At 56.7% G+C, this 13,756-nt stretch overlaps 1 protein-coding gene across 2 annotated transcripts in view; it reads left to right on the top strand.

Annotated features, from left to right (window-relative positions):
- Positions 1-10,247, top strand: part of IFFO2 (intermediate filament family orphan 2) — a 43,985-nt gene extending 33,738 nt beyond the window's left edge. Inside the window, exons 3-9 of one of the 2 annotated variants that reach the window (XM_059376414.1) lie at positions 654-749; positions 1,956-2,096; positions 3,346-3,485; positions 6,959-7,079; positions 7,189-7,281; positions 8,164-8,294; positions 9,484-10,247. In XM_059376414.1, the coding sequence (XP_059232397.1) occupies positions 654-749; positions 1,956-2,096; positions 3,346-3,485; positions 6,959-7,079; positions 7,189-7,281; positions 8,164-8,294; positions 9,484-9,589 (828 nt within the window). In that variant the 3' untranslated portion in view covers positions 9,590-10,247. The remainder of the gene's footprint in view (positions 1-653; positions 750-1,955; positions 2,097-3,345; positions 3,486-6,958; positions 7,080-7,188; positions 7,282-8,163; positions 8,295-9,483) is intronic. The other variant, XM_059376415.1, reaches the window with a different exon arrangement.
- The last annotated feature ends 3,509 nt before the right edge of the window (positions 10,248-13,756 follow it).

Here is a 13,756-nt window from a genome sequence, read left to right as displayed (position 1 = left end):
CAATATTTAAGGCACAGATCTTCTAAGAGATAGAATCAAGTAATGTCAAGACACAGACAGAAAAGGATGAATGTCTGCCCTCCGTTTGTTTTGTAACAGAAGTCTTTCTGTTTACAAATATGACATGTTCGCGGTCAAATATTTGGAAAACTCAGAAACGTAGAGAAAAGAATAAAACTCCCTTCCAGTTCTACCCCCCACCTCCCCACATACCCAATTGACAGATTGCCGGGTGACCTGTCTTTTCTGTACAAACACACGTGTATTCCACGTATTTTTGTTTGGTTAGGTGGGCACGTGTGGCGTTGCCATTTTGGGGGTGGGAGATGGTCAAATATCGGCAATTTCACAGGGACCCACCTCACATTTTAACTTACTGGAATCACTTATTATATTAACTGGTTCTTTTTTTCCCTTAATATCTACTGGGGATTTTTCCATAGGATAAATAGTCCTTGGAGAAGTGTTTTACGCTGAGTGGTACCCTGCCAGTGAACTGGGCTCTGCAGGAAGCCGGGCTGGGGGGAGGTCCTCAGCACCCCTTTGCTGGCAGGCGTGTGCCTGGCCCGGTTGGACGGCAGGTGTCCAGCCCTTCCCAGCCCTCAGGGTGCCCGGTCCCCTAAATCACCCTTCCCCATCTCTGTCCTCCCTAGGCGGCGCAGGAGGCCGAAGCCATCCAGGAGGAGATGAACGAGAAGATTGAGCGGCTCAAGGCCGAGCTCGTGGTGTTTAAGGGGCTCATGAGTGACGTAAGTGCCACCGGCAGCCGCCCCGGCATCATGACGCCCCCTCCCCCCAACACCCATCATGCAAAATGCTTCATTCACTCCGAGGCTCCAGAGCTCGGCTTCTAGTTAGAGTCCTGGCTGGCTGCGTTTGCCCCGTGAGGATGACGGATGCATCGGAGACCAGCCCCCCCCCCCACTTCCGCTTCCCTTGGTCTGAGTAGAGATGCATTAATCAATCTGCTGCTTAACCCATCCCGCCCTCCCCCGGGCTCCTCTGACGGTCTGTGTGTTTGCTCCCACTGGTCCCGGCTCACCACGCTGAGGGCAGAGGGTGGCCGTGGCCTCGATGTCTGGGCACCGTGGAGGCCCCCGGGTCTGGTCTGTGTCAGCTGTGGGGGCTCCCCCGGCCTGCGGTCTGCAGTAGGGCTGCTTTGTAAAGTTGGGGAACCCCAGCATCAGCATTCTTTTGAAGACTGGAACCTCTCTGAGTGACTGTAGGTGCGGAGGGCTGTTGGCAAAGCCTCCTTCCTGCTGGGGACCCGGGTTTCCGGCCACCTTCAAGCAGTGGCAGCACGTAGGGAGGGCAGCCAGAAAGGAGAAGGAGCCCGACGGCGGGTGACTCAGCCTGATGCGGCTTCTGGTCCTGGGGGCTGTGGAGCTGGGTGTGGCTGGCAGAAACCTCTGGCAGGGGGACGGGGGGGGGGGTTGCTGCAGGGGGAGCCCACCTGGCTTCCCCTCGCCGGGCTCCTAAGGGAGCCCCTCGTCTTCGGTGAGGCCCCGCGGTCGACCCTGGGAGGAATCCCGGGGAGAGCGCGCCACCTCGGCACCTTGGCCCCCCTCTGTGTGGGGGGACAGGCAGGGCACACAGGGTGGGAGAGAAGGGAAGTCTTTCAAGAGTGGGAGGTGTCTTTCTCTTCTCCTTGCTCTGACAAAATAAACACTAGCACTGTGTCTGTTGAGGGAACGCCTTCCAGCGCTTAGGGAGGCCGGCAAACATGGTCTCACCTTGTCCCCTCGGAGTCAAAGCCTTTAGCTCCTGTGACCTCTCCACCCCCTCCCCCAACCCGAGCAGCGCTGGCCCCGCCCTCCCTGTCCAGGCTCCCCCTTGGACTTGGAGCTGCGCTCCCCTCTGCCAGCAGGAGCGTGGGAGCGACGCCCCCGGCCCGTGCCCTCCCCTACGCTCGCTCCAGCCCTCGCTCACGGAACCCCCTGCTGTCCTCCCTGCAGCCCATGACAGACCTGGACACAAAGATCCAAGAAAAGGCCATGAAGGTGGACATGGACATCTGTCGCCGGATCGATATCACGGCCAAGCTGTGCGATGTCGCACAGCAGCGGAACTCGGAAGACGTGTCCAAGATCTTCCAGGTGAATAGGGTCACCCTGCTCACCGGCCGCCACTCCCCCCCGCACCCCTGCCACCGCCCCCCTCCCCGCGTGCCCGGCCTCCACCCTGCATGGCCAGGCCCTCCTCCCCTCCAGTTCTGTCCACTCCCCTGCCCCCAGAGCGAGTGTTGGCCCCCGCTCTGGCCTCCCAGGATGACACAGAGTCAGGGACGTGGCGACTCGTAGGCTCGTCGGGCTTAATGCTTCATCCTGTGGCTGAGGAGCCCGTGATGTGACGGGCTCAGGAAGGGACAGGCCCAGCTGGGGCTGGCACTCAGGTCTCCTGACCTTCTGGGGCTTGGTCCACAGGCCTGCGGGGCGCCGTCGCCAAGGTTGAGAGTCCTGGTTGGGCTGTGGGAGCACCGGGCAGATGAGTCTCAGAATTCCCAAGAGGATCTGGTGGCCTCTGATTTGCGTTCCCACCGAAGAATCCCTCAGGGCGTACCCCTAGCCCTCAAGGAGCAAGGCTGTGTCTCGAGAGAGGGCGGTGGGGCAGTTAGTCCTGGTGGGCTGTCCTCTAGGGAGGGCCTGGGGGCTAGTCCAGCGGCCCGAAGGGCACGTGTCATTCTCCAAAGGCTGCTTCTTGAATTCTGGGTTGTGGTTTGGCTTTTGCTTGAACCCAGGGCAGACCAGCGTGTTGTCGCTTTAAGTGTGTGACTTTGGGTGTAGCGTGAGCGATCTGGGCTCGTCCACCTCCGTGCCTTCTTGCCGCCCCTCTGCTGGGAAGCAGGGGTGACCATTCCAGGCTTTGTTTGGTGTGCTTGTGTCTTGTCTGCTTGGAATGGAGGAAGCTTGGGGACCCTCGGGCTGCCTGCCCTTTGCCTTTGCATGTGGGCAGGAGGGCTCTGAAAGCGTGGAGCCCTCCGGGCCTCTGTGAGGGGTTCCCTGTCTCTCTGGCTGGCGCTGAGACATCCCCGGGGACTCTGTGCCCCGGGTCTGGCCCACTCCTCTCCCCAGATTGTGGGGCTGCCGCTCTGGTGAAGGGCCGAGCTGAGCCAGCCCGCCCACCGGGGGAGGGAAGGGTCCAGGCTGTCTGTCCTTCCTGCATGTGTCCCGCCTCACGCTTCCTGCTAATGCCACCTGCTTCTTAGAGGAGCTCTGCATCTTTGCCAGCAGTGGCTGCCCCGGCCACGCTCCATCCATCCCTGTGGGATGCCGACTCCTTTCCCAGCCTCCCCTCCCTCCCAGCAGAGCCTCCCACTTAACCTGCATCTCTTCCTTCCCCTGCCAGGTGGTCCCCAAAAAGAAAGAGCGTAAGGTGGCTTCGGATGACGATATCTCCGAGCAGGACGGGGAGGTGAACCGGTTCTCGGATGACGAGGTCGGCTCCATGAACATCACAGATGAGATGAAACGCATGTTCAACCAGCTGTGAGTATCTCTGCAGCCCCAGCCCCCCAGGGCTCCACTCCACTCCACCAGCTTGCCCACTGGTGGCTTGCTCTGGCAGTGCTTTGACTGGCCAGCATGGGGTTCTGAAAGAATTTGGATTTATCCTCAATGGTCATAATTGGGGGACTTTCACATTTTCAGAAGAGGCTTAATGGTAGTGCTGGGTCCTGTTGGCTCGAGCCTTACTCTCCCACTGGTTGTCCCCGAGGTGGGATCGCTGGGTCGACCCCCATACCAGGGCCCACCAGGCGGGCTGAGGCCGGCTCCGGACATGCACCAAACGTCCTCGGTCTGTCCAGTCTGTGTTCTCCATCCAGACCCACCTTTGACGCTAATCCACAAGGTCCCCTGACTTGGGCTGCGGGAGGAAAGAGGAGGGTGCACCTGCGGGCATTAGGGGCTTGTCTGAGGGCCTGGACTTGGTGGGTTGGGCTGGGACAGGGTCTCTGGGGCCTACATTTATTTCCTCCTGCCCCTCCGACTGCTCTTACCTGTTCCCTGTCTGCAGCCCCTTGTGGTTGGGCCCCTGGGCCCTGAGAACTCATACTTTCCCTGCCCTAGGACTCTGGGTTTCCAACAGCAGAGCTACGATTGAGCCCTGGGCTCTAAGGAGCCGTCACAAAACCCCACAGAACCCCTCCCTAGGAGCTCCTGTTTTTTAGGCAGTTGCCTCTGACCTCATGCTTGGTTCAGAAGCCAGGTCTTGGGTCTCCCTCCTGCTTCCTGCAGAGCCATGGGGCTGGCTTAGCATGACAGAGTCCAAAGGCCACTCAGCCCAGCCCCTTCACATTCCAGTGGGGAAAGTCAAGTTCAGAGGGGCGTGCCAGGAGTTGGAATAGAGCTGGGCCCCTGACCCACGGTGGAGTCCTCTGTCCCCAGCTAGCTGTCTTTGCTCTCGGAAGAGAGTCCCCCTCGGCCCTATCGGCAACCATACTCCCTGGCCTGGTCTCTTTGCTGCTGAGCCAGGTGACTTAGGGAGGCAGGAGTCTGACCAGGGCTGGGGTGGGTTTGTGTGACACTTCCTGGTACTTGTCATTCCCTGGGAACAGAACTAAGGTGACGCTGTGTCTTGCGGGCTTGCTGTTAGAGTGTCACAAAGAGACTCCCGGACTCCTGATTCTGTCTTCTGACATCCTGTCCAAATGTCATATTCTCAATCTTTTGGTGATGACAGGGCCTTTGGAAGGGAGCCCTTGGTGGGATCCAGGTTTTCTAAACATGGTAGCGGGCATTGGGCATTCCTGAGCCTGAGGCAGAATTGACCAGCCCACACACCCAGGCTGGGTTCATTCGGGTGAATTAAAGGGCTTCACTGAAGAAATGGTCCCCATGTGCAGAAAATCCCCAAGGGATAGTTAGGCTGCCTGGGAATGGGGTGGACTGAAAGGGACAGTCGCAAGAGCTGGGTCTGGGGCCTCCACCAGCTGGGCTACTGCTGTACAGAGGAGGTCTGATGCAAAGTCGGGGTGCCTGGGGTTGACTGGCCTGAATTGGGTTCAGTATCCAATGGGATTTATTGGGTTGTGACATGGCCTGGGTTAAACTATATATAATAATAATAATAATAATAAAAAATATACATTCTATATATATCCTCTGATTGCCCCTCCACCCCTGAAGGGCTGGCCAAGGCCATGCTGACCCCTGCCGCCCCACCCCCCCTCAGGGTGCTGGCCCCACCCCCAGCATCTCCATCGGCTACTGGCCAGGCTGAGACCCAAGCCAGAGGCTGCCCCTGGCTAGTTCCACTGAAGTCTTTGAATAATGTGCCCCGTGTCAGGGCTGTTTTGTTTTGATCAAAATCTGTTGCTTCGGCTTCAGACCAAGGAGAAGGGGAGGAATTCACTACTCTCCCTGCACCACGGCCAGCTCCTCAGCCCCGCCCTCCCCATCTCGCGACCCCTTTCTCTGGCCTGTCTTCCTGTCCTTTCTGGCTCCTCATTCCTCAGCTGGGGTTTCCTTCAGATCCCAGACGCTAGAAAGGAAGTGAAGTCAGCGGTCGAGTATGTGTTGCGGAGACGGTGGACCCCAGGGGCTAATCTGGAACGAGTCCAGGCCAGCAGCGCCTTCCTCAGCAGCCCTGGCCCGGCTCTGGTCCCCGGGCTCACGGAGCCACCTACAGGCTCCAGCAGAAACTGCTTTTCGGTGGGGGACCAGCCTCCAGGAGGTGCTCTAGGCAGCTTTTATTTATTTTTATTATTTTTTTATTTTATTTTTTAAAAGATACAGAGAGAGAGATCACAAGTAGGCAGAGGCAGGCAGGGGAGGGGGGAAGCATGCTCCCCGCTGAGCAGAGAGCCCGGTATGGGGTTCGATCCCAGGACCCTGAGATCATGACTCGAGCCTAAGGCAGAGGCTTAACCTACTGAGCCACCCAGGCGCTCCTCTAGGCAGCTTTTAACCAGAAATTTTTCTTGGGCCCTGCCCCGTGGCCCCCAAGCCTGATCCATCATGGGAAGGAAGGGAGCAGTGGCCTGGAGCATTGGGGTGGGGAGACATCGGCTGAGAGCCCTGGGACCCCCATTCTCCTCTGTGGCTGATTCGATCGATCAAATGATTTAAGTAAGCCCTGCAGACATCACCCATCTCATCCGATCGAGTTTTCCCTTCAGCTGGGGGAAGAAGGGCAGAAAACCCTCCATCCCAGGCAAGCCCGTATGGTCCGTTACCCTGCTTCCAGTTCCAGTGAATCGGGAAGCCCCGAAGTTACTCAGGCTTTGAATCCAGGCCCGATTTCCATCATGCATTGGTCCAGAAGTCCACCTAATCCTTGCAGCCTTCAGTTTCCTCATCTGTAAAATGGGTCCAAGAATCATGCTTGTCTCATAGGCATGTTGGGAGGAGGGAACAAAGCGCAGTGTAACATATGCTTGGCGGCCGGTCCCACACCCAGCACATAATGGGTGCTTGGTGTGTCCTACTCAGGGGAGAAAAGGCGGTAGGAGATGTCTGGTTTTCCACCCCAGTTTCTGTGACAGGCTAGCAGTGTGACATTGGACAAGTGGGTTATTCTTCTGAGCTGCAATTTCCTCATCTGTAAAATGGGCATATTATCAACCTGAGTTACGGAGAAGGCTATAGAAATCGCCTCTTAGAAAGTAGGGGCTCCAGAAATGAGCTGGAATGAAACTGTGAATGAAACTGTCACCGGATTGGATTTGGGGGGAAAATATCTTTAGTCTTCGCTGATTAAAGACTGGCATCTTTACAAAGAGACATTTTAAATGGTATAAGTAATATAGCAATGCTTTTTTGTGTTTTAAAAGGGCTGACCAGCCCCCCACCCCAACCCCTGCTGGATAGGGCATGTGTCCTCTTTGGCTGGCACCCCTATCTGTGTGGGACGGCCCCCCGGCATGAGCGTACCCATCGGGGCGGCGCCCTTTCTTCCCCGGTCCTGGCCTCTGCAGCCGGGCTCCTGGTCAGCGGTGCCCTCTGCTGTGATCCCACAGACGGGAGACCTTTGACTTTGACGATGACTGTGACAGCCTGACGTGGGAAGAGAACGAAGACACGCTGCTGCTCTGGGAAGACTTCACCAACTGCAACCCAAGCATCGACCTGCAAGGCGAGGTGAGCCCCCAGCCCGGCTGCTCAGACGCCGGCCAGCCCGCCCCGTCCCCACTCGTTCCGGCAGCCTGCGCCACCCGACTCATTGGTCCCCTTTGTTCTGTGTCCCCAGCAAGAGGAAAATTTGGGCAACTTGATCCACGAGACAGAATCCTTCTTCAAGACGAGAGACAAGGAGTACCAGGAAACGATTGGCCAGATCGAGGTGAGGGCTCGGGCTCTCGAGCCCCTGGTGAGGTTCCTGGGATGTGAGGTCTTGATGGCAGTCGAGGGGGATGGGGGGGCGGGGCTGGTAGGGTGGTGTGCGCACAAGTTCACAAGTTGGAGGCCTGTGTTTCCCTGCGGGTCCTACCCCTCCTAGGGCCTCAGTTTTCCCTGGTATAAGATAGAACCCATGGGGGTGGTGATCCGTGTCTGTCCCAGAGAGTTTTTTATGTTATGCAACAGAGAGGGTGATCCCAAACAACGAGAGAAGACGTTTGAGTGACATCAAGGGACGCTAGGCCCTCAGGAAGCCTCGCTAGTACTCACAGGCCCCTGTACGTGCCTAGGGGTGGTTGGGTGTCTCCGGCCTGCCCAGTGGGTACTGTACCCTGTTAGAGCAGCAGAGGAGAGGAGACTGACTGAGACCCTGGCTGGCCCAGGGTCTCCTGTCGGGAAGCACCCTGCAGGCTGGCTGTCTGCACCGTGGAGCCTGTGCTTGGCCACATCTTTCAGTGAGAGTGACTGCTGGAGAGGGAGAAGGCCAAGCCTTCCCTGGGGGCTCTGTCATTGGTAGAGGAGAAGGGTCAGAAACACAACAGAGACCTGAGAACTGTCCTAAGCAAGTCTGTATAAAGCAGGGCAGGAAGCTGGGCGAGGTGGAGTTGGGGGACCCCATGCAGGCTGCCCCTCGAGTCACTAAGCAGCTGTTCCCTGTTCCCTGCAAGCAGTTCTGAGGCTGGGGTCCAGCCTGGGGAGAGTGCAGGGTGTGGTGTGGTGTCCCAGGGTGGCCTCAGAGCCACCAAGGACGTGAGGAAGAAGTGGCTGAGGGTTCCTGAGTGTGGGGGACTTGGCCTCACCTTTCTCCTGCTTTGCGGCCTTTCAGCTGGAGCTGGCCACGGCCAAGAGTGACATGAACCGGCACTTGCATGAGTACATGGAGATGTGCAGCATGAAACGCGGGCTGGACGTGCAGATGGAGACCTGCCGCCGGCTCATCAAAGGCTCTGCGGACAGGTGCCTGGCCCCTTCTCCCTGCGGGTGCAGTGGCGGCGTCCTTGGCGGGGATTTGTGGGGCTGCGTCTTATCGCCTGGTCCATTTTGTCTGCCCAGCCCATCCATCCATCCATTCACGCATCCAGTATTAGCCACCTGCTGTGTGAGGGAGGACTTGGGCATCTGATCCCGCGCACCTCCCGCAGCAGCCCTGCCCCCACTGACTCAGCAGCTTGTCATTTCCAAGGCCTGCTCTGTGCCAGGCCGCGGGGACAGTGATGAACAGAACAGCTGCAGCCCCCGCCCTCTTGGGGCTCATGCCCCACCTTCTGCCCAGTCGCCGGGTAGAAGAGGGACGCAGGGCACTTCTCAGCATCACTGCTGATGGGGCTCCTGGTGTCCGTGGGAAGCAATTTCCCTTCCTTTCCTGTCCTCCCACCAAGGGCCACTGGGTCTGTCCCCAGGACACTGACATGCCTCAGGCCCCTTGTGTTTGCCAGGGAATGCCAAAACAAAGACACAGCTCTTGCCTTCAAGGAACACAGCCTTTTAGGGGAAACAGATACGCCAGTAATAACATGAGATGGTACATGAGAGATGCTGGGCAGGAAGCACAGATGTGTTCATTGTACTCGTTCTTATTATTATGACCGTCATTCAGGTTATAAAAGAGGGAGGGGCAGCTCAGTGGGGGAAGGGGCTGGGCTCAGGATGTCATACCTTTAGCTCATTGTTGTCCCTGGAATCCACGGTCATCACCTCCGTCACCTCCATGTTCTGATGGAGGAACAGGTTAAACAGCTTGCTCCTGGCCCCCCCTGCTCATCCAGGATAGGGCCAGGATCCGGACCCATGTGGCCTCCTGCGAGTTAATTAGGGTTTACTGAGCACCTACTGTGTGCCTGGACCTGTGTTAGGTGGTTAGAGAGTAGGACCAGAGCTCGATCCATGGTTCCTGCTCCCAGGGAAACTGTCCGTGCCCAGAGCACTTAGAGGCCATGCAGGGGAACCTGAGAGGTCTGGAGGGCCACAATCAACTCCGTGAGCTTAGAAGATTCTAAGGAGAGCAGAGTGAAGGCGGGGTCTCAGGGCGGGATCACCAATGATTAGATTTTATGCAAGGGGCAGCTCAGTCCTTCCTGCCCCTTGGATCCCTTCAGGAGTCCCCAGGCTGCCCTCTGCATGACCCCTGTTCTCTTGTGCCTTCCAGGAATTCACCATCTCCCAGCTCCGTGGCCAGCAGTGACTCAGGAAGTACAGACGAGATCCAGGATGAGTTTGAGCGGGAGGCGGATGTGGAACCCATGGTCAGCTGATGACGGAGGCCCCCTGTGCCTGCTGGTCTTGGTGATGGCGCCTCTGCCCCTCTCCCCATGGGGCCAGGAAGGCTTCTTGGAGTGGGGCTCCAGTCCTCACCACACAGACTCCCCCTGCCCTCCCTTCTCTGGAGGCCCCGGGGGACCGCTGCTTCCTTCCTTCAACCCACCACCAACCAGTGCCCCGCCTCCATCCACCCACCCAAGGAATGGTGCTGTCAATTTCTATTGTTCTCCACGTTACAAATGCAGACTTCTGTCCGGACGATGCAGTGTTAACTGTGCCTTTTCCCTTAAGCTGAGCCACTTTGAGCTCCAAAGAATTCTTCCTAGCAGGTGTTTTTATACAAAACTCTAAGGTGGGGACAGGGGGGCCCCTGGCCTGATCTAATGTGGATTTCTCCCCTCCCACCTGCTTCTCTGATTGGCCCTGAGCTCTGCCCCCCCCCTCCTCTGCCTGACCTGAGTTGGCCTAGGGGTGGTCCACTTCCCCATCCGTAGGAAGGAGCTGTTTGCCTCTGCAACCTTTCCAGGCCTGGGTGGGGGTTTTTACTTACTGACAAGAGAGAAAAGATAGGAGGAGGGAGAGCAGACAAAATTTTATTTTCTTTCTGGATCGAGTGGCGCAGCGGAGGGACAAGGCACTGTGCGGGAAAGTGGAGTCTCACTGTGTTTAAACTACTATGCAAAACAAAACAAAACAAAACAAAACAAAAAAAAAAGCAGCTTGCCTTATATCATTGTGGAAGGTAGGCCGTTGCCCAGACTCCTGGTTTTCCGCTGGAGCTGGCAGGGAGGCGGAGGCTAGGGCGATCTGTCTCGCAGCCTCTGAGGGTGAGCACTGACTTGGGAGTAGGGGTTCTGTCAAGGTTGGTAGTGAGGTCGGGGCCGGGGGGCCGGGGGCCGGGGAGGGCTGCAGGGCCATCGGCCCACCTGACTGCTTGCTTTCTTGGGACCTTTGTGGGGGTGGGAGGGGTCTTTTATTGCCCTGATGACTTGATGTTTCTCTCTCCCTTCCCAGCCAGTGATAAGGGGCTACAGATTTGTAATTTCTCTGTGAGAAAGCCTGGAGGGGGTGAGGCCTGGTATCCAGCCCTCCGCCGTGGGGCTGGGCTGGCCCCGCCTGCCGCTGTCTTGCTTGGTTCTCTACCGCCCCTAGTCGCGGGCTGTTCGGCCACTGGCGGGCACTGGAAAGGGACGGGGGAGAGGCAGCAGGGGCTGCGGGCAGATCGGAGGAGGCAGGAGTGGAGCTGGAGTGTGAGAACCATCCTTTGTTCTGCTCATGGCCATGTGCAAGCCTGTTTCCATCCCTGACTAGATTGACCGACCAGTGTGGGGAGTTAACCTGAGCCAGTATCTCCCCAATGCTTGGGTCAGAAGGCCCCTTGTGGAGGCCACCCGCCAAATCTCAGTGTGGAGCCAGATGAGCAGGTTTTGCTTTTTTTTTTTTTTTTTTTTTTAAATTTCTTTCTGTACCCACTCCTGGGGGCATGATTGCCGATTTTTGTGTTTTTGTTTTTTTTTTTAATTAAAAAAATTTTTTTTAATTGGCCCAGGAGCTCCCCCTGGAGGTCCAAGAAGCAAAATGCACCGGAGGCCCAGAACTCCCCACCTACCTCTCTCCTATGGAGGCGGAGGAGGGCCTCTGACTGTAAATCGGGTGGCAGCCCCCTGTCTTTCTTCCTCAGGGTACCAGCGACTGTAAGGGCCTTCTCTCTCTTCCGTTTCTCCACCTGTTTTGCGGTCTTAAAACCATTGTACATAATATTCATATTATATATATATACATATACATATATATATGAGAGAGAGAGCATGTGTGTTAGTGACCATATGTAATTTTTATTTATCAGAACTTGGTGGCCTTTATTGTGAGTTTCTCTCTCTCTCTCTCTCTCTTTTTTTTCTTTTTCTTTTGTGGTTGTCGAGGGAACCTGCTGGTCCCCTGTGGCAGTCTGGCCCAGAGGCTTCCGTTCCCAGCTAGACAGCCCCTGGGTAGGTACGCAGAGGGACAGTGGTTTCAGAGGAGAGACAGCCCCTGGCCCTCCTCCTCACTGACCCTTGTTCTAAAGGTTACAGGGTTCAAACATACCTGATTATTATTGTACTTAGTGTTGCAGTTTTAGTTTTAGTTTTATTTTAACCAAAGTCGGGCGTGGACCTCAGCTGCTGGAAAGATTTTCCGTTTCCGGGAGGAACCCCCCCCCCCCACCGCCCCCGCATCCCCAGGCCTCCTCTGTCTGGGGCTGAGGGGGGTCATGGAATGACCTGGTTTGGGAAGCAGAGCAGAGGCCAGGCTTGGGTTGCTCCTCAAGGTGGTGGGGAGGGCGACAGAGCTGTCTGTAGTGTTAAGACAAGGCAGCAGTGTAAGTATTCGGGGGTACCGAAGGGGACCGTGGCTGTCGGTATCCAGTGGTGTTATTTATGCTCATGTACATAGGACGTTTGCCTCTGGAACTAGGGTGTCAGGGAGTGTGGGAATGGCAATAGCCAGACATGGACGCTGGCCAGGCAGCTTTTTCCTGCTGGTTTTCCAGAGCTGCTCTGCCCTGGGGAGCTCGGATCTGGGGCAGGTGGACGCGGGGTGTTGGGGGCGGCAAGAATGTGGCTGACCAGCCCGGCTGCCTCTCTCCCCACCAAGTTCTTTTTTGAGTTTGTTGCCAGCGGGCCCTTGCTCGTGCCCCTGCCATGAGCCCACAGCTTGCCAAGAGAGACCCCAACGCGCGCTGGGGCAGCCCCCAGTCTGGTTGGGACGAACTGCTCCGTCCTTTGTAAAGCTGTAAATACTCAAATTTCTATTTCTAAGCCCAGTGTCATATTGACATTGGTATCTTAAAGTTGTTCTCAGATGGGCTCTCCTGTGCCGCCCTCTCTCACTCTCCTATTTTTGGGGGTTTTATAAAAAGAGAGGATTGGGGAGGGACAGGGAGAGTAGCTTCCTTTTGGCTCCCTGGTTGTGGAAGACACACGTGCACGCACGCACATACACACACACATGCTCCTCTGAGACTCCAAATGGGGAAAAAACCCACAAAACATTGGCAAGTAAACACATTTTGTTTTCTTGTAGCAATATATCTTGAGGTCTCTGAAGGGCCAGTCCATCGTGGACTTAGCTCTGACCTTCAGAGAAGCAAACCACTTGGGCTTGGAAGAGGGGAGAGGGTGTGGGGCAGGGGTAATAAGGTGTAACTTAAGCTAAATGTAATCTATTTATAAAGTAAGAGATTCTCATCTATTTTTATGAAAGGAAAGGGTTTTTAAATCTAGGGTAGGCAGTTCTGGTAGCCCGGTGTTCTCCCGTGAACAAGACGCGTGTCACTGCTGGTCTGAATTTGATCAGTGCCCCTCCCGTCTCCTGGGCCTCCCCACCCTCCACCCCTGCATCTGTGAGCAGCTTTAGCAGAGCCTATGTACGTCCCACCTCACCCCCATTTCCCTGTTCCTTGACACACCCTCCAGCTCCTCGGTCCTTGAAAGTCTCGGGGTGGGGGGCACCTGTGGGAGTGGGTGGGCAGCGGGGAATTCAGAATGGAGGTGGGTAGGGAGGAGGGGAGAGGGGGCACCGGGTAGGGGACAAGCTCTGCCTCAGAGGGTGGGCTCTGTTCGGCGACATGGGTCTGGTGTGCCAAGGTCCATTGCCAGGTCAGCTGTATTTGGGAGAGGTTGAGAAGCAGCGGACCGTGGGTGACTATGGGACTGTTGGTTCAGGGGGCGCTCAGTTTCCTTGGGGCCTGGACCCTAGTGAGTCCCGGGTGGTCCGGGAACTGGAGCAGGAATGGAAGGGCTGGGAGTTGCCCACCACCCAGCCCCAGCGGTGCCCACTCTAGGCCGAGGGTCTGGGGCAGGAACCTGGATGCTGGGACTTCCTCAGACCTGGTTTCCACCATCTTGAGAGCCCGAGCAATCCTCCTGACATGGGGAGTCTGGAGGCAGTTGGGTGGGTATGGGTAAAGGCTGATTCTCTCGGAAGGGGAATTTTCTTTGATTGGAGGATTTCCAGGTTCGGGACTGGCCCTGGGCTGTGTATGAGTCTTGGGCAAATCCCTCGCCATTCCCACCGCCGGGCCCTCTAGAGAAATGAGGCAAGGCATCATCCCCACCCCCAGCAAGACCCCTTTGTGGACGTTTTAGCATCTACCTGATTTTTAGCTCCATCCAGGGAAA

This window comes from Mustela nigripes, chromosome 14 (assembly GCF_022355385.1).
Source record: "Mustela nigripes isolate SB6536 chromosome 14, MUSNIG.SB6536, whole genome shotgun sequence".
Lineage (NCBI taxonomy): Eukaryota > Metazoa > Chordata > Mammalia > Carnivora > Mustelidae > Mustela > Mustela nigripes.
The sequence above is the reverse complement of the archived record's forward strand: the minus strand, read 5'-3'. Positions and strand labels throughout refer to the sequence as shown.